Source organism: Pseudoliparis swirei, chromosome 19 (genome assembly GCF_029220125.1).
Source record: "Pseudoliparis swirei isolate HS2019 ecotype Mariana Trench chromosome 19, NWPU_hadal_v1, whole genome shotgun sequence".
In the NCBI taxonomy this organism is placed as follows: Eukaryota; Metazoa; Chordata; class Actinopteri; order Perciformes; family Liparidae; genus Pseudoliparis; species Pseudoliparis swirei.
Genome location: NC_079406.1, coordinates 19,243,365 through 19,262,071, shown reverse-complemented (window position 1 = coordinate 19,262,071; position 18,707 = coordinate 19,243,365). Strand labels below are relative to the sequence as shown.

The 18,707-nt window shown below is 41.7% G+C and overlaps 2 protein-coding genes across 5 annotated transcripts in view; one reads left to right on the top strand and one right to left on the bottom strand.

Moving 5' to 3' along the window:
- The first annotated feature begins 2,935 nt into the window (after window positions 1-2,935).
- Window positions 2,936-12,254, top strand: sash3 (SAM and SH3 domain containing 3). 4 transcript variants are annotated; one of them, XM_056439376.1, is made up of 8 exons: window positions 2,936-3,118; window positions 6,179-6,271; window positions 7,617-7,748; window positions 8,587-8,725; window positions 9,705-9,862; window positions 10,288-10,500; window positions 10,595-10,739; window positions 11,520-12,254. In XM_056439376.1, the coding sequence occupies exons 1-8, from the start codon at window positions 3,062-3,064 to the stop codon at window positions 11,741-11,743; spliced, it is 1,161 nt and encodes a 386-aa protein (XP_056295351.1). In that variant the 5' UTR covers window positions 2,936-3,061; the 3' UTR covers window positions 11,744-12,254. The 4 variants fall into 4 exon arrangements, with proteins under 4 accessions (XP_056295351.1, XP_056295353.1, XP_056295350.1 ...); XM_056439378.1 differs by lacking the exon at window positions 2,936-3,118 and adding an exon at window positions 4,627-4,811 and having other exon boundaries at window positions 10,595-10,743; window positions 11,520-11,659; XM_056439375.1 differs by lacking the exon at window positions 2,936-3,118 and adding an exon at window positions 4,630-4,811.
- Window positions 12,255-13,330: 1,076 nt separating this feature from the next.
- The window catches only part of zdhhc9 (zinc finger DHHC-type palmitoyltransferase 9), a 31,306-nt gene continuing 25,929 nt past the window's right edge, over window positions 13,331-18,707 (bottom strand). Inside the window, exons 7-9 of the mRNA XM_056439380.1 lie at window positions 17,591-17,694; window positions 17,319-17,421; window positions 13,331-16,685 (exon numbers count right to left, since the gene is read on the bottom strand). Coding sequence (XP_056295355.1) covers window positions 16,503-16,685; window positions 17,319-17,421; window positions 17,591-17,694 — 390 coding nt within the window. The 3' untranslated portion in view covers window positions 13,331-16,502. The remainder of the gene's footprint in view (window positions 16,686-17,318; window positions 17,422-17,590; window positions 17,695-18,707) is intronic.

The following is an 18,707-nucleotide window of genomic DNA, read 5'->3' as shown; positions in this document are numbered from 1 at the left end:
TGTCAGATACACAGAATGACACAGGGTCAGACTGGGCACTGAAATTCTTAGGACAAGGCCCCACACAACAACTACCATAGCATAACATAATATAACATAACATAACATGACATACACACTGTACAAGAACTCTGAACATAATACTAACATATATACATATAATGCACATAATAACTAGACTACAGACAATGGGAGTAGCAGGAAGTGAAAGCAGGTATTGCAATAGAAAGTGTAAGTGTAAGTACAAGGCTGAAAGTGACAGTGTATGTAAAGTGACGAGTGTAAAGTGTCGAGTGCAAAAGTGTCGATCGTGTGTCAGTGTCCATTGAGCAGCCTGATGGCTCTCGGGAAGAAACTGTTCTCCAGTCTCTGTGTGCGAGACCGGATGCTACGGTACCGCCTTCCAGAAGGCAGCGGGGTGAACAGGCTGAAGGCTGGATGATGGCAGTCCTTTAGGATCCTGCCAGTCTTCCTGAGGCATCGTGTGCGGTATGTGTCCTGCAGGGCTGGGAGCTCCCTACCGATGATGAACTCCGCAGTCCTGACCACACTACGTAGGGCCTTGCGGTCCTTGGCTGTGCAGCTCCCACACCACACTGTGATGCACCCAGTCAGGATGCTTTCTATTGTGCATCTGTAGAAATTGGTGAGGATGACTGAATCCATGCCAAACTTCTTCAGTCTCCTCAGGAAGAAGAGGCGCTTCCGGGCCGCTTTGACCACCTTGTCTGTGTGAGCAGACCAGGTGAGGTCGTTGCTGATGTTGACCCCGAGGAACCTGAAGCAGCTGACCATTTCCACTGCAGAACCGTTGATATGCAGGGGTGCGTGCTCCTCCACCTGCCGTCTCCTGAAGTCCATGATACATGTTCTACTAAAATAGACTACTACACCACTTCATGACATCACTTAATTGCGATTCTCCGACAGCTACAGGTAACGCTGCTGTGCCTTCTTGTTAGATGCAGTTGCGTGATCACTCTGGTCAGCAGCAGCGACGTGTGCACACCTAGAAACAGTATCTGTTGATGAGAAGAGGAAGTCCATTTACTCCCTTTTGTCTTGTGAACATTGAACACTGCTCCGGTCAGCCGCTCCACCTCGCCTCTGGAGGCTGTCGACGACTGCTCTCGACCAATGAAATCGTTAGTCGACTAACACCCAGATGATTTTGTCAACTAATCAATTAATTGATTTCATTGATAGTAAAACTGAGTTTCTCCTCAAAGAATCACACAAAAGCACCACTTTGAATCTTTTGTGTCATCAGATTATTGGAAAAGGGCATTTAGCATTAAAAAGCATACGAAGATGACGAATAGACTTAAGAGATCTTTAATGGCCTGAGATCAAAGTTTCCATTGAGTTGACTAATGGACTGATGGGCAGCGCTCTGTTGTTTCTAATGAGGCCCACCAGGGTTGTGTAATAATAATATGATGGAGTCATGGTGGCTATTGAGATGATGTTCCCAATGCACACTGCATGGGGTCCCTCTGGGAGTCCAGGATCCCATTACAAAGGGAGCACGCTACAGGGTACTTCTGAGTACTACACTTTATACTTTCAAATGAATCTACAACAATTCATTATATTTTATAAAATGATATGTTTTGAATGTAATATATTTATCTTCAAAGTAACTAAGTGACTAAAGCGTCCACTTATATATTGTCACACCACTAAAGCTTTTGGAAGGTGCCATTCTGTAGGAGTACTTTTACATTTTAAAACTTTAAATATATATTTCTTATATTTATGTTAAGATTTGTTACGCATTTATTTTGCTTGTAATTGCATATTTCTAAGTTTTTTAAAGTGTATTATTACTAGTTTACTTTCGTAAAGGATCTAAATACCACTACCTCTGTGGTTTGAGGTCACGTTAGGCGGAATCAAAATGTGTTGCCTATTGCTTTTAAGATCTGCAGACGGATCAGTTTGTTGCTAACCTTTAGTCGAGTGACGGGAAACTTAAATAGGGCATGCTCTCATCATGTGGTTTGCTATCCACCAAAATAAACAGCTAAACTTGGCTTATATTGTACTTCCCTTTCTTCTTCTACGACTAATGTTTGCCTAGTCTTTTTTCACTCAAACGCACAACATTTCTGTGACTCACACAAGTTGTTTTCAATCGTCTGTCGTGGCTGTTCTTACACTGACAGCATTTATCTGGCCTTTTGTAACTCATTTGTGTTCCACATTTTGGGTAAATATCCTTCGCTGGCCTGTCTGATCACTAGTGTGTGTTTTAGTTACGACCTCCTCCGGCTCCTCTGCTGCAGCTGCAAAGCCGTTACTGAGTTTCTAAACATATGTCACCCTTAGATTTCACTTCCACACTTCAGATGCAAATATGTTCTCTTTGAGCGTGATGGCTAGACAGCAAAGCTGCAAAATAAAGAAAACATAATCTGACACAGCTGGTTGGCAGCTGGAGAGCTGCCGTGTTGCATGATCTTTAACTCAACATTTTGCTGTGAGAGTAGAAATGTTGTCAAATCGTGACAATGAAGGAGAGATGACTCGATGCCTTAACATAACTCGTGACTAAAGCTCCTTTATTAATTACCCTGAGCTGTTATCTGCCTGAACATACAAGTATCCATATTATATGAGTCACCAGATGTTGATTGAACCCGGATTAAGCAAGATTCACAGAAAAAACACTTTATTTTTAACCTTTGTTAAACTGAGTTGTGATGACATTTTCTTGAACTGTTTCGCGCGTCGTCCTGCTTGCCACAGAGAGTTTGTAGCACGCAGGACCGAGAAATACATGTAACCAACCGGCTCGCCTGTGTGAACACCAGAGGACCGAAACAAGGTCGGCCTCTTTAGTTTCTTTGTGGCCACGTAACTTCCCCTCAGCTGCTGCACTGCATGCGGCTGCAGCAGAGTGCAACTCTACCTTTCCTTGCAGCCGATAACCTCGGCAGCGATAGACAGCGACAGGAACTCTCACTGGTTTCGCTCTCAAGGCCTCTCATCCAAAGAGATCTCTGAAGGGCCACTGAAGAAGAAGAAGAAGAAGAAGAAGAAGAAGAAGAAGAAGAAGATGTTGAGGCGAAGGCCCTCCAATGCCTCGGAGAAGGAGCAAGTGCAGAAGAAGAAGGTGAGTTGTTTGGCAACTTGTTTGTTTTGGAAGGTTTCAAGTGAATGTGCTCAAATGGTGCCTCTATAACTGTAAATATCACACACAGTGAATTGTGAAGCGGTCTTTATCACACCGTGTGAGTCACTCGATGTTTGCATTTCAACGTCTCACACAGCTGTCTCCGTGTGCACATCGTTTGCGTGAATTCACGGCGTGAATAGGACAACAGGAAGTGGGGATGTTGATGGTAAATCAAGCCACTGGCGTAGGAGACGTCGTTTCAACACAGGATGTCTGCTCAAGTTAGTGCACCTTTTTCTTTTTGCGGTGAAGCTGAACGAACCCTCACACACGCAACTAATAGTTCAGTACGATCTTCATGTCTAAACAATTTTTAAGTGTCTAAATACTCTCTGTCCTCAACATATCCTTTTAGAAAAGCAAAGTTCCTCTATTGTGTGAATCATTACTGCAGATGTAGTTTGAGTCATAGCAGCCAACAACAGAGCGAGTCTCCTACACCAGTGGCCTGATTTACCATCAACATCCCCACTTCCTGTTGTCCAATTCACGCCGTGTCATTACACGTCTCATTGTGTTTGTGTTCCCGGTAATCGTCTCTGAATACACATCTACCGCCGCTGATGATCGAGGCCGGAGAGGATCATTGTTCCACGACACGAGTCACTACGCTGAGAGTATCAGCGTTAATTAAAGACTGTTCCATCTTAAAGCTCTGTGGCTTGTTAGGGAGCACAACTGTGGCAAGGGAAACAAACATTTACCAGCAACATGAGCAGTGTTGGGCAAGTTACTGAAAATTAGTAATTAGTTATAGTTACTAGTTACTTCTTTTAAAAGTAATTGAATTACTTTACTAGTTACTGTATATCCAAAGTAATTAGTTACTAGGGAAAGTAACTTTTAAGTTACTTTTATGTCTGCTTTTTTAATGTCATGAACAGTCAAACACAATAAACATATATTGTAGACCTATTTATTGCAATCAACAGGGCAACAGGCCTTCAAATCAAGCAGGAGTACAAAAGTCCCTTTTTTAGTTAACTTAATACAAAATAACTGTCTCAGTGATTTAACAGTGGTTTTTTTACCACATTAGGCCCAATGAAATAAAAGTGATTGGCCTACAGTATTAACACTAATTAAAAGAGAAAACAAAGGTGCCTTGAGGTGCTGCATATAATTGAGGGGGGGGTGCTAGTGAGGCGTGTACGTGCTGATCTGGAGTCAGTTTGGTAGGATTTGGGTATAAATAAATTATTTCATTTAAAATATGGATTTTTATTTAAAGATATTCATGTAATTTGCATGCAAAATAGGTCTACCCGAACCAGCGGACACAAAATTCAACCAGCGGCAAAACCGCGGACCTGGCAACACTGGAAGTGGCTGTCAATCACAGTGTGGCACCGTGCATGCTGGTCGAGGGGGCGTGCCTGTGATTGGCGGAGTAGAGGAGGCGTGCCTGTGATTGGCGGAGTAGAGAGGAGGCGGGGTTAACCTGTCGGAAAACGGAAGTTACGGGTGGTTGACGGGAACCGTTGTTGTTGATATTCGAGCTGCTGAGCTGAGAGGAGCACGCTGTCTGTGTTGGTGAATGCCCAATAAAGGGAGGAATAATAACGTCGTCCCGTCTCCGTGTCATCAGTCCATAACGTCCGAGACGTTACAATATCATTGCGCCACCAAGGTCCTGCGATGTCAGCTCAGAAGCAGCTAAAGTAGCCTAGCTTGTCTTCTTGTCTGCAAGTGTTCATTTTTCACAAAAGAGAGTAACGCGAGTAACGAACTCATTTAAATTTCAGTAACTGTAACTGCGTTAGTTGATTTAAAAAAATACTTCGTTACACTCTCGTTACCGCTAAAAGTAGTGGAATTACAGTAACGCGTTACTTTGTAACGCGTTACTGTAATTTACTTTGTAACGCGTTACTCCCAACACTGAACATGAGTAATGGCCTCATACTGATAAATGACTGGTGGTTAAATTCTTCAGGTTAGAGACAGACAGAGACCATCAGCCGCCAGCGCCGACTGGATGTCCGTAATCACTCAAGCTTTGCCCGTTTCCTGTGGTTACGACTAAGATTCAAAAAGGATGAGCTGCGATATAATCGCACACGGTGACGTGTGGTTGTGTCGAAAATTAGACGAAAAGTTTCCACTGGAGGGAGGAAACTATGAGATGTGACTAGTACGCAAAAGAGTAAAAACTTTGTTTTTTTGGGTTCCGAATTGTACTTAATATTAAACGTATATGCAAGTGACATTCAGACTTGCGCATACGTCCATTCATTGACTAATTGATAGATAATTGATTAGCAGCTATTCTCATAATGTATTAGTCGTTCACATAATTTCTCCCAACATCTCCCAGTTTCTCCTCAGTTTTAAAGATTAAGTTTCATAGATTTGTAAATTGAGTTGTTTGGAGACATTTTGAGACATCTGGGTTGTCGGGAAAGGGAACGAACCACTATTCACTATTTTCTGACATTTTATTAACCAAATGATTAATCGAGTTATCCAGCAAATAACTGGTAGATGAATTGATACTATAAAAAAATCGGTGTGCAGATTTTGAATTCAGAATAAAGGATTTTACAGTCACTTTTTCTTAATCTGGTGTTGAGTTCAAAGATGAATTTGTGTTATTGTTTTACGCTGAATACTATTAGATTTATACGTTCCTGTTAGGCGTCCTTGATGAGTTAAAAATGATGTCACACTATTTAATACATGGACCGCCATGAATCTCCACACACTCTGCAACATGACCTAGATTCACGAGTTGAGGAGTCTCTGAGGAGAGACTGGGCAGTTGATCCTTCTGAGAAATCACTCCGCAGATACATTTCTTTCATTTAAGAGATGAAGAGATAAGAACACAACGTGACATGAGCGTTATCAGTGTTGCATTTCAGTAAAACACAAAACAACGGATTGATGTGTTTTTCTGCTAATTGCTTTTTGTTTACACCGTTTGCTTTTCGATGAAACTTTGGTCGGCTTTTCACATTAAGATATTGACATAATTGAAATTATTTTTGTTTCCAGCTCAGTCTACAGAGGTCCAGCAGCTTCAAGGACTTCATGAAGCACAAACCTACTTCTCCTGTGTCGGAGAAGGAGTTTACCTTGGAGGAGAATGTAAGTGGCACTCCTCTCAAACCTACTCATAAACACAAACAAACCCATCATCAAACGTACAATGCAGATCTGTTTTCAAAAGTAGAAGTGGATACCTCTCAAAGTCTGTGTTTTTAGTTCCTAAATGGAAGATATTTAAATCACCCTCTTCCTCATTCATCACCCAGCACATAAATGACACAAAGGACAGAAGTTGTTGTCGAATGCACAGTGTGTGCTTCCTGATTGGACCCAGCGTTGCACGTGTGGACACATGTTTGAACACCTAACAGAAGTTCAACAACTTCCCAGTAACAGTCTGCGTACCCAGTGTAAGAAGTCGGAGGGCAAGCGAGCGTCGAGGCGACAGGAAGTAAGAAGGAGAAGCAGCATTGCAGCGCCTATAGATGACAGAGAGATAGCAGCGTGTAGACAGGATGTCCGCTCGTCTCTCAACCAACAGCTCCTCTCCAGATAATTTAAATTCAATATTTGTTTTCTTTATATGTTCAATGGTTACGTCCCTCTCTGTCTCTTTGGCCCAATAGTTAACTCTCTGCACTTTGGTGCTTAATCAAGAGTTAAAACGCCATAGTGTAGTTGTGTGTGAGACAGTCATGAATGCAGCTGACCTGAACAGGTGAAGTTTGACTTGAGAATCTGAGTGCTGCCAGTTTGTAGAAGCAACATAATGAAGTCTACGACATCACAAACAATCCCTCTGAACTAATGCTCTATTTTATATTAATCTAACAGCACTCTGCTTTATCTTCCTTTGCAAATACAGAAGACTTGTCACACACGACATTTGCAGGAACTGAGTGCCTCCATAAAAATACTGAAACATCATTAGCTTTCATTACTGAGCCAACGGAGAGTCATGTCTGATAACGCTCACAGGAACTAAGCTTTCATGCAGCTACCCACAATGCAATGCAGGATGTTTGTGTGTGGGAGAGTGCAAGTGACTGCGGGTAACAGCAATATGTGTGTGTGTGTGTGTGTGTGTGTGTGTGTGTGTGTGTGTGTGTGTAGGTGTGTGTGCGTGTGTGTGTGTGTGAGTGAGTGAGAATGTGTGCATGTGACTTTGTGGGTACCAGCAATGTAGGCTACATGTGTGTGTGTGTGTTTTTGTGTGTGTGTGTGTGTGTGTGTTTGTGTGGGTGAGGGGGGGTCAAACCCCATTACCACAAATCTGTTCTCCTAGTCGACTGAGGACTGACAGCAATGCCACTGTGAACCACCTTGAAACTTAATCCATGTAAAAGTCATAGTTTTGCCATATTTTGAAATCACTTTTCATATCCTGTCATCTCGCAGCACCTGTCGATAAATATTTGATGATTTTGTGTTCCCCTCCTCTCAGTTGGCAGAGGGTGTAACGGGAGAGGAAGCTGGGAAAAGTGGCAGCAAACTGGGAAAGACATGGCGCAACGTCATCTCCCGCACCATGACCCGGAAAACATCCAAGATGGTGCAGAAGGCTCTGGCTGAGGGGGTAACATCCTGTTTACACTTCAGTGACTGTGACATGCTCACAATAACTACATCATAGCTGTGTATTGTAAAACTATAAAACAGTATCTATAGGTCTATAGGTTTTAAGGAGATCTGATGTTAAAACACACCGAGATATCTTTACATAGAGTTGTTGTTGTTCTATAAAGATGTGTTGTCACCATCTAGTGGACACATGTGTGTACTGTGTTTATCAAAAGGAAAGCAGGAAGTCTCAGTGGGATTTGTTGTTGTTGTGTATTTTTATTCAGTCAATCATTGCAATACAATACAATATTATTCTATATAATATACAAAACAGAAAGACTGAAAATGTATAGGTAGAAGACATGCTTATATATTCCTATCCTAAATTATTATTATCAAATAAATCTGATAATTAATATATGTGTTGTTCACACTTTTGCTTTCATGTAATGAGTATTGTTAGATTGTAGTATTGATACTTTGAATACTTGCTCACAGTCAGACTTTCACCGTTGCAACGCTCAGTTCAAACCTCTGTAGAATTTAAGCAAACATATCAATAAAGTTAAATTATGGAAACTAATTCAATGTATAAAGTGTATCTGAAAAGCAGCTAAATACATCAATATAATATATGATTAGCCAAATAAGTAAAATAAAGTGTACAATTCTTTTTTTATTTTTTTATTTTTTTATTCGGTAACATTATTTACATTTTTTAATTATTACTGTTGCTTTCACACATTTATTTCATAAGGAAAGCTTAATTATTGTGTGACCTTCAGTTTCAAATCAACTTCTTTAATGGAGTGAACTGAAGGAGAGTTGACTTCCTGTCGTGCTGTGTCCAGGCTGAGAGCGGCGGGGAGCTCTCTCCGGTCTCTTCTGACTGGCTTCCAGATCTCAGCGCTGCAGGACAAAGGACGTCCGTGTGCTCCACCGGGTCCGAGGACGCAGCGCCCAGCCCCACCGCCCGCCAGTTCTCAGGCAGTAGGTGTACATCTTATTTTATACACGACACACACATTTGTAGGCTATGTATTATATTATGTTTTTAGTGTCCATAAGTAAATGAATGTCCAGAAATCATACGGTAACAAAAGATTCTCCAAATCCAGAACTGGGCAAAGAATCATAATCTTTTTAAGTTTTTCTTCAGTGTCAAAGTAATGCAGTGGGAGTTGTCTGTGCATCATTAGGTGCTCCGAGAGTCTCCCTCTCAAACCTGATTGGTCAAGTCTTCCTATAGTCAAGTGATCAAATCATGTTTTTTTTTCTTGCTTATTGACAGTTTTAGTTGTATGTATCTATACAAATATAAAACGTATAATCCACACGCAGAAGGAAAGAAGGGCCAGTCCACGGGAGAGAGAGCACGAAACAGCTGATGTTCGAGATTCCTTCATAAAATCTAAATATATCTAGTGCTCTCATCGTGCTACGTTCATATGTGAGCGCTCTGATTACATGTAGGCCCATTCATTGATTTTGGAATAATGTTGTTGAATGATCCTTTGTTGCATGACCACGTTTTCTCGCCACTACGACAATTCAACCGAGAGATTCACAGTCGAATAAAACTCCTGGGATGGAATCGTTAAATATTTCGACCCTATTGCAAACAGAAACAGCTAAAAGATCATTTGGCACAATTTTAAAACGATGCCAACATGTAAACAAATACAGGCTAAAATAAATTACTTAAAGTTGTAGCTAATGTGAGCATTATGGGAACTACAGTTCCAAATCCTAGAACATGCCTATCCCCCAAACATTATTAAAACATAAAACCAAAAGAGGTGACATAACCCCATTAAGATTTAGAGTGCAAACCATTTTTTTTCGACAAAAGTAAGTAAGTGCCGAATGTATACCATCAAAATATTTCCTCAATTCATTCATATGCGTATGTGCAGTGTGTTGATCGCCTGTGGAGGCTCTGATCCGGCTCCTTGTCGGTTCCCCTCAGGTGGCGACCGACAGAGCCTGGACAGTGGGTACTGCCAGAGGGACAGCATGAGGCTGGAGGACCACGGCGGCTCTTACAACGGGCCGTTCTGCGGCCGCGCTCTGGTCCACACCGACTTCACCCCCAGCCCCTACGACGTGGAGTCACTGAAACTCAATGTGAGTCTCGGGGGAGAAGGCCTCCTCGCCTCCTCTCCTCCATCCTCGCCTCTTCGCCTCCTCGCCGATTCGGCCCTCGGCCTGCTCCGCCGTCCTCCGGGGAGCTCGTTAACCGAGTGAAACAAGACGGGGCGTTTCGATTAATATTCCTCAAAGCAGAATTTGAACTAAACGTCAAGATATGATTATTTGTAATTGTGTCACTGCATTTCAAATTATACAAGAGTTCACTGAGAGAAAAGTCTGTTGAAGGGGAGAGACATGTGGAGTGTTTATTCAGCTTTTCATTAAGTTATATTTAAAGTGATTGAATAAAAAACCAAAGGGTTCTTGCTCTCATGGTCTTTCTTTTCTTCACCATTTCCTCTTCATCTCCTCTTCGATAACTTTCATTCATTACTGTTCATTCGCCGTCTCTCTTCCAGAAATTAGACGTCATCTACATCATTGAGAAGCCTCCTGTGGGGACCTGGACGGGGAAGCTCAACAACAAAATGGGCTCCTTTAAGTTCATCTACGTCAACCTGCTGCCCGATGAGAGCCCTCCTGTCAGGAGGAGACGCTGCAACAGCAAGAACCGCCGATCCAAATCCAAACCCAAAACCCTGGAGGAGGTCCTGGACAGCATCGGCCTCACTGTGAGACTCACCATGTTTGTGACACTGCAGAAGTATTACCGGCATAACGGTGGCTGTCCATCTAAATGTGTGTGTTTCTGATCTTCTGCTTCAGGAGCTGAGTTCTTTGCTGTCCATGCACGGTTTTCAGAGCCTGGAGGACTTTGCAGGACTGAAGCAGTCTCACCTCAACGAGCTGAACATCACAGACCCAGACCAGCGCTCCAAGATCCTGAACGCCTGTGAACTGCTGAGAGACTGTAGGTGAATCCACCACCTTTTGAATCTGAGAGAAATGTTACAGTGTTGCTAATTTCAGAGTTACTGTGCCACTCAGACTTCAGGTTTAGGCGGCGTTAAAATGTCTTATTCTTCACGCTTCCATCATATCTTCTGCCTCAGCTGCATGAGTAGACACTTTTTAGAGCTCAGTTGCATTACACTCACAGTTTCTCATCAAATGTCAGTTATCCATGTTTATTATCCATCTACTTCTATTATCTGTTCATGTAATTATGTTGTTATGCTCAGTGATGATGCTCATCCAATAATTCCTGACTCAACTATGACATTTCCCAATTTCACATCCATTTCTTACACATTTAGATTTTTATAAAATACTGCTGCGTATTCTCCAAAGATCAACTATTTAATAGAAGCACTTCACGCTTTTTACGCTGCGCTAATGAATTTTAAATCTCAACTATTTATTTTACTTTTAGTTGTGTGGTTTTTTAAGTGAAGTCAGGCATCTAAAAGAAAATTTCTGGTTTTAAACAAAACTTAGATCCAGAGTAGAGTTAGCTTCCGTTCAGCAGTAAAAAGTACCAATTAATACGCCCTTTTTATTATGAAATTGACATAAAGATGGAAATGTACTTCATGAAAAACAAAGAAAATACCTATTGTCCCCATACAGGACATTTAAAATGTCTCACACTATCTGACTGCAGTGTTTGTCTCTGAAGCTGACCGAGGCCCCGGGCGTCCAGGATGGATTGTATTTCACTCTTAAAATGTGATTTCTTTGCATTGTGTAGCCGAAGACGAGTCGGAGCCAGAAGAGGACAGATCTCGGGAGCATGACAAGGAACCGAGGGATTCGGGCTGTTTCGAGAGCTCCGAGAACCTGGAGGGCCGCCGTGAGGAGCCAAAGACCGAGGAGGGACTCCACGGGGAGGCGGAGAAACACGAGCAGCAAACGGAGCAGCTGGACGCTCTGCAGGAGCAGCTGCAGGAGCTGACGGTGGACGAAGGACCTTGAGATGTAAGGAGGGGAACACAATTCTTTCCTCTTTTTTTGACTTCCTGGTTCTCAGGGACTCTTTGGACGGAGGTGTACTCCTCTTCACCATCACAGAATGGACCGGTGATTGGAGCGCAACGTAATGCTCATGTACTGCGTCGGGATGATGGTCTTTGTAGTCCACAGCGTGCTGTTGAGCAGGCGGACCAGTTCCTCTTTGTCTGCTTCGATGAACATGTTGTCGTTTTCTTCCCGAGGATATCATGTGAGGCGTTTGTTTATGCCGGTACCAGCAACACATTTGAAGGCGTTCCTTTCCATTATGACCCGGTCTTAAAGGTTTTCATGTCCTTCACTATTACACAATTATGAATGTATGATATTTTTCATGTAACTTTGAATGAATTGTAACTTTCAGTAATTTGCTTTCATGTGTGACATTGGGTATTTTCACTGTTACATTACAAAGAGGTTGATAACAGCTGCTGTAAATAGAATTTAAATAAAAATAAATTTACTATGATGGTGATAGTGTATTCTATTACTGTTGGTCCAGTTTTAAAAGCTTCATCTTAAGAAAGTGAACAGAAAATAGCAACTTATTGAATAAAGTTGTATACTACATCTCTATGATTCCTGGATAGTTAATAGTACATATTTAGATTTAAATATCTGAACTCATCTACCTCACTAGCCTGTTTCTAGAGCGTTTAACTACATCTGTCTTCAGCAGCAGTTACTTGATTGATGACTTATCAATACATTAAATAAAAAGATTATAGAAGTCATGTCAGTTAAACTAACCGGAGCTTTTGCTGTCTTGTGCCATTAGGTTCTTAAAGTAACTATTAGCCTGCTAACATTACGCTAACCTGTAACGAGACGGTGAGATATAGATCTAGAGGTTTTATGACTAATCAAAATACTTTTAAATGACGTTATGAAAATTTGACTTCATTTTTTAATAAAAAAACGGTTAAAATGTTAAATAACTTTACCGGACGTACTTTACTTAATATTTTTCTTCCAACATATTTCTTTAAATGACTTTTAAAGAATCCTTTGAGACACACTATAGTCCAGGGGTGCTCAATACGTCGATCGCGATCGACCGGTCGATCGCGGCGACCTGCCAGTCGATCGCGGCGTAGTATTGGTAGATCGCATGACATTAAAAAAAATTGGCCCGCCCCCCTGTCACTTTCTCTATAGCGTCACATTACAGCAGAAGCATGTCATTTCTGTCTCTACGTGTAGCGTTAACAGTCCTCTGCCCGCCGTCTCGCCCCCCGTCAACAACTCTTCTCGGCTCGCGCAGTCGGTCGATCGCCTTGACTTGGTCACATAATAAGTAGCTCGCATGCTGAAAAAGTGTGAGCACCCCTGCACTATACCATGTCTTTTTTCCCCTTTTTTTGACATGTCGGTTTTTATTTAATAAAAAATAATAAGTATGTAAAAGAAAATCCCAGTACAACACCATATAAAAGTCCTAAATAAGCATAATATAGTATTTTTAAAGAGTCACAGTATAATATACCATAAATAAATTTTAAAAGATGTGAAAATATAGTAAAATACAAATAAAACTTCTCTTGACAGGCAAATAATAAGACAATAGTTTATTTACCAGACATTGATCATGTAAAAAGAAGTGAAGAGTAAATTGAATGAAATACAGATAATCACAGTGCTGATACTTAACAATGTGATCATAAATTAAAAGTTCCATCAATGGCATAGTCCTGTATCTGTATACATAATGCAATGTAATAGGTTGATCAGAGCATTCAGATCTGACCACGGCATTTTAACAATCAGAAGTACAAGAGATCAGCAAAACCTTTAGAGCTCAAACATATACCGTCCCTTTTAAAATCCCCCATCCCTTCTTTTATTAAATATCATTCACATACATTCTTGCTTCTCGGTGACGGCTATCAAACATACCGTCTTCAAATACGTTCTACAAAGAAAGTTCAGCCACTCTGTGTTTAGTACTTCTTATCGTTAAGTTTTCCAAACAGATACTCAATTATACCTTTTTTCTTCACAGAAACAATACTGCCACAGACTTAAAGCTTCTTCCAACAGAGATGTGTCAGTTATCTCTCCTGTTTTCATCGGAGTAGAGAGATACATCTCGGAAACTATTAGTCAATTGCCAGCAATTTTTTAAAAGCAAAAATGCCCAAAAAGTGCTAGTTCCAGCTTTTTTAATGTAAATATTTTTTGATACGGAATTAAATATGTTGGGGTTTTGGACTAAATATGACTAACTTCTATAAAACTCAATATGTTAAATGTTCAATATTTTCTGACAGACCAAACAATCAAGAAAACCATCCACAGATGAACCAATAATTAATCAAACTGGCATGGATTCATCTTTTAAAGTGTTGAATCTCTTTAAGGTTTAAACTGCTCCAATATTATGGTACAATAAAATTAATCAAGCAGCTGCCAACAATCTCAGGATCCTTAATTGCATTTCCCACTCTTCGTCTTCAACCCCATAGGAGAAAATGAGTCTCGACTTTAATTGCGTCTTCATAATAAATAATCTCGGTCAGAATTCAGAGTCTGATACAAAGCTGTTGACTTCTACACAAGTATATTTCACAAACACTGTCTTGCATACAACACAATCACTGTGACAAACTCTCACTATCAGCTAACATCATTTAAATACTAAGAATTAGCTTCTCTTTCTCTCTCCCTCCTTTTTCCCGTGGATGCTGCCCCCTCGAGCGATCTGTGACCAAAACTAAAGAAAGTCTCCAGCAAGATTGAATGCTGAAATACAAAGATGAGTGACAAGAAAAGATCTCCTGGTTTGGCTTTATCCTGGCAAATAACAAGCCTGCCACAGACTGCAAAGATGCAAGAAGAAGAATAAAACATGTTTGTATCAAGGGAGGAGGCAGACGATGGCAAGAAGAGGGAGGACTCGGAGGAAGATCAGCTCTGGTGTGATTGGCAGGAGGAAGTGCTCAAACGTTCAGGCAGCTTAATGAACAACAACCCCACTGCATCACTGTATTCAGTACATCATCGCCTTCGAAAACTATTTACAATTCAACAATGGCTTTGCTTAGTTTTTGCTTCACACGGTTTAATTCAGTGGTTCCCAAACCTTCAGTCCCTTGAAACCAAGATATTTCATTCTGTGACCAGTTCAACCAGTGATTGTAGTTTCTTAAGGAGAAACATTCACAGTATTTCATAAGAAAAAACACCCAATTACGTAGTATTATGTGCATCTGTATTATGACTATCCTGGTAAAAGGAATGCTTGATTTCTTGGATTTAGAGGAGTAGATCGATATGATTCTTGTGCGCCCTCTGTATGCTAAATATGAGGCTACAGCGAGCGGCTGGTTAGCTTAGCTTAGCATAAAGACTGGAAACGGGGGGAAAGCTAGACCGGATCGGTCAGCAATTCTAAAGCTCACCAATTATCTTGTTCAACCTGTACAAAAAAGTCAAGACAATCAAATTTGATTAAGCATATAAATTAGTGGGCTTTAGAGGTGCCTTTCCTGTGTTTATGCTAAGCCAACCATACCATCTACTAGCTGTAGCTTCATATTTACTAACCAGACATGAGAGGTATTGAGCTTTTCATCCAATTCTCTGGAAGAAAAAAAAAAAAATAGTCTTCCTTAAATCATCTCGTGACCCCTAAGATGCACCTTGCTACCCCCGGGTTGGGAGACGCTGGACTACTTGGTGTAGAAACGTTAGCATTTCTCTTTAAGACCCGACCAGTGATTAGAACGTTTCGGGGGCTCCTCTGATGGTCGACCTCAGTTGCCTTTGATGGTGCAACTGTTGTGATAAGGCACTGTGACTACCAGTGTCTACTACCATGACAAGTCAGGCCTCTTCTCTCACTCACTGGATCTCTGGCCGAGCGTCTCCTGGATACGAGGCGCTAACTGCACGTTAAGCAATATCACCTGTCTCAGAGCACTGACCTCATCATACAGCCTCGTTATAGAAAAATGGAAGGACAGGCGTTGTTTTGGATCACTTCAAAAATAGATAAGTAACAACAGTACTGAATGCAGCAATATCAGAATACAAGGTAGATGTTGACTTGCCTGCACGGAGCCTTTAGGATGTCTCAGCTAAGGATGTGCATGTCGTCCCCCTGCATGGACATCAGATGTTATCCCTTGTGTCCACACAGCAAACCCCTGCTTGTCCAGCCTTCTCATGGTTTGCATAGGGCATGTAATGTGCACACAACAGAAAAGTAACTAAGTATGAAGGTGTATACATCTCCAGAAGTAATATTGTCTTTTCCAGACGCTTGCAAGGAATATATTTGAACTGGCCTCTTACAATAAATGTCATTATGCAATTTTTAATCAGTTTTATCAGAGCGACCCACGGGTGACCGGTGGGGATGTCAAACGCTTGGAGAGTTTCTTTTCTCTGCAGTTCTTCCAGCAGCTTCTCCCCCTGCGTGTCTTTGCCATGCAGTGTTCAGGAGACAGAGAGGAAGCTGCTGACTTTCCATTCAATCCCTCCTCCTCCTCCTCCTCCTGCAGGAGTAAGTGTCAAACAGCTCTGCAGCTACTGGTGAGGAGAGGAAGGAATGGGAGGAGCTGCTGTAGAAGCTCTGCTCTTCTAGTTGAATGGAAGGTGGGTGTCAGAGAATAACTGAGTCACCTGCACATTAATCACACATGGATTATTAATGTTTTAGTTTAGTCTAGTTTTAGCATACTGGGCGAGTGGCTACGGCGAAAGCCACCCTCTCATGCAGCTACTGGGCCTTGTCCTTGGCGAGGGATGCTTCTGCCTCAGTCTCGGGTGAAGCCAGGGGCAGGACCTTTGGAGCCGGAGGGTCTTCCTCTTTGGGGGAGTCGCTCTTCTCTGCCGAAGCGGCGATGCTCGGCTTGGCATCGTCAGGTGTGTGCTCGTTGGGGATGAGTGGAGCTGTGGTTTTCTGTAGGCGGAGGAGAGACAGACACTGACTAACTGAGCTGCAACAAAGCATCACAGGACTGAATACATGTGAACTACAGACAGGACCAATGATCGCAGTGGCAGGACATCAACAAGTGGCTCAATCAAACACCCGTCTGCTGCCAGTCACAGTTTCAAGGTGATAAGCAGACCAACACTTCGGTAAGCTCACTACATTACATTATATTCTGTTGGGACTGGAGACAAATTGCTTTCAGTCGGTGTCAACTCCCCTCCTAAATACTTAAAAACTATTTCTGATGTCCGTTTGAGAGAGGGCTGGAACCTGGGACCCACTGTGGTGACAGTAAACACTGCAGCTGCAAGTCATCTGTAGCTTTTCGATTGGATTAAAAAAAGAAGCACAAACACTACCGATGATCTATAAAGCAGAAAATATGACAAATTAACTTTTTTTTTTTAATCGATCCAAACTAAAATTATGTAAAGAGACAAAAAATAGCCCCACTTCCTTTTGTCTCAAGATGGATTATCCACATCACTTCATTAAGAAATGTGCTTTCCACTTCCTCTCACACCTCAGTTCTTCTCCCCAGTCACAATTGTCATTCCCTTAGAGGCAGAGCGTGTGTGTGTGTGTGCGCCCTCTCACCGTGGTTTGTGTCAAAGGGTTGCTGCTGCTGGAAGAGGAGGGTGCAGCAGACGTAGATGAAGCAGGTGAATCCTCCTGCATCAGTCCTCTTCTGTCCAAGACGCTGGAGAGCGAGACAATACGATCAGTCACTAGCTGCATCCTGCTCGTTATTCGCCTCGACAGGGGACACATCTAAAAGTTTATTCTATCACAGGCACTGATATAACGCTCATTGGTAAGGAAAGGATTTGCGCAAAATATACACAAACCTAATACAGACAACATCCTACCTGGGGAACGCCGGCCCACAGAGCACCTCGCAGCAGTTCTTGAAGATGTTCTTGTGGCTGTACGGGTTCTGGACTCTGTTCTTTCCCGACCAGGATCCTTTAATCTGGGCAAAAACAAAAATGTACACAACATTCTTCACATGAGCAGCACACCTTCCCAACACAAAAGCATAGTTTCTTTTTTAGATGTTACTCCTACAGGCTTCGCTTTGACCTACTAAAAAGGATCTAGTCGTGGATCTAATGATTCCTAGTTTATTGGGAACTCTGTGCACCAATGGGTGCTCGCGACAACAGCTAGACAATAACTTTAAGAATCCATTTAAAGATTGGAGAATTCATACAAAGGATTTCCAGAGCAATAATTTAAGTTTTCTAAATTGTACTGCAAGGCAGGTTTTAACACCCAATCCCTTACCGACTGTATGATATACATTCTGTATTGGTTTGTTTCATATCTATATAATGTTTAGAGTTTAGAAAATATGCAAACCCAGGACTTCATGCTGCATGATAACATCAAAGTAAAATCTTCTATATATCTTGTGTATCCTTTTATCCACAAAATCCAGCCGGACATAACTTTTACCTTTGTTAACTTTTGGATTTTCACTCAGACTCTCAGGTTCTGATACATAGAGGCTGCCCCATCTCGTTGGAAAGAATACATGCAGACACCACTTGGGGCTGACAATACACTCCAACCTCTTCTGCATGTTTTTTGGACTGAATTGTAAATGAACTGCATTTATATAGAGCTTTTCAAAACTTAGCGAGCACAGCGCTTTACGACACAAGCCAGCATTCATCTATCTAAACTGTGACGAAGGCTTCTTGATGCTGACCATTCACACTAACAGATCAATTTAGGATTCAGTCTCTTGCCCAAGGGCATTTTCACATGTTGACTGTGGGGGTCAGGAATACAACATCCCGACCTTCTGATGAGTACATATCAGGCTGCTCTACCTCCAGAGCCATGTGTTTAAAGAAAATATGTAGAAGGACCCTAAAAACCCAATAATAGAAAATACAATAAACATGCTCCTTGTAGTAAAGATGCAAATATAACCTTATCATTTCTATCAAGGAGTCACATTTTTATGTTTAATAATGT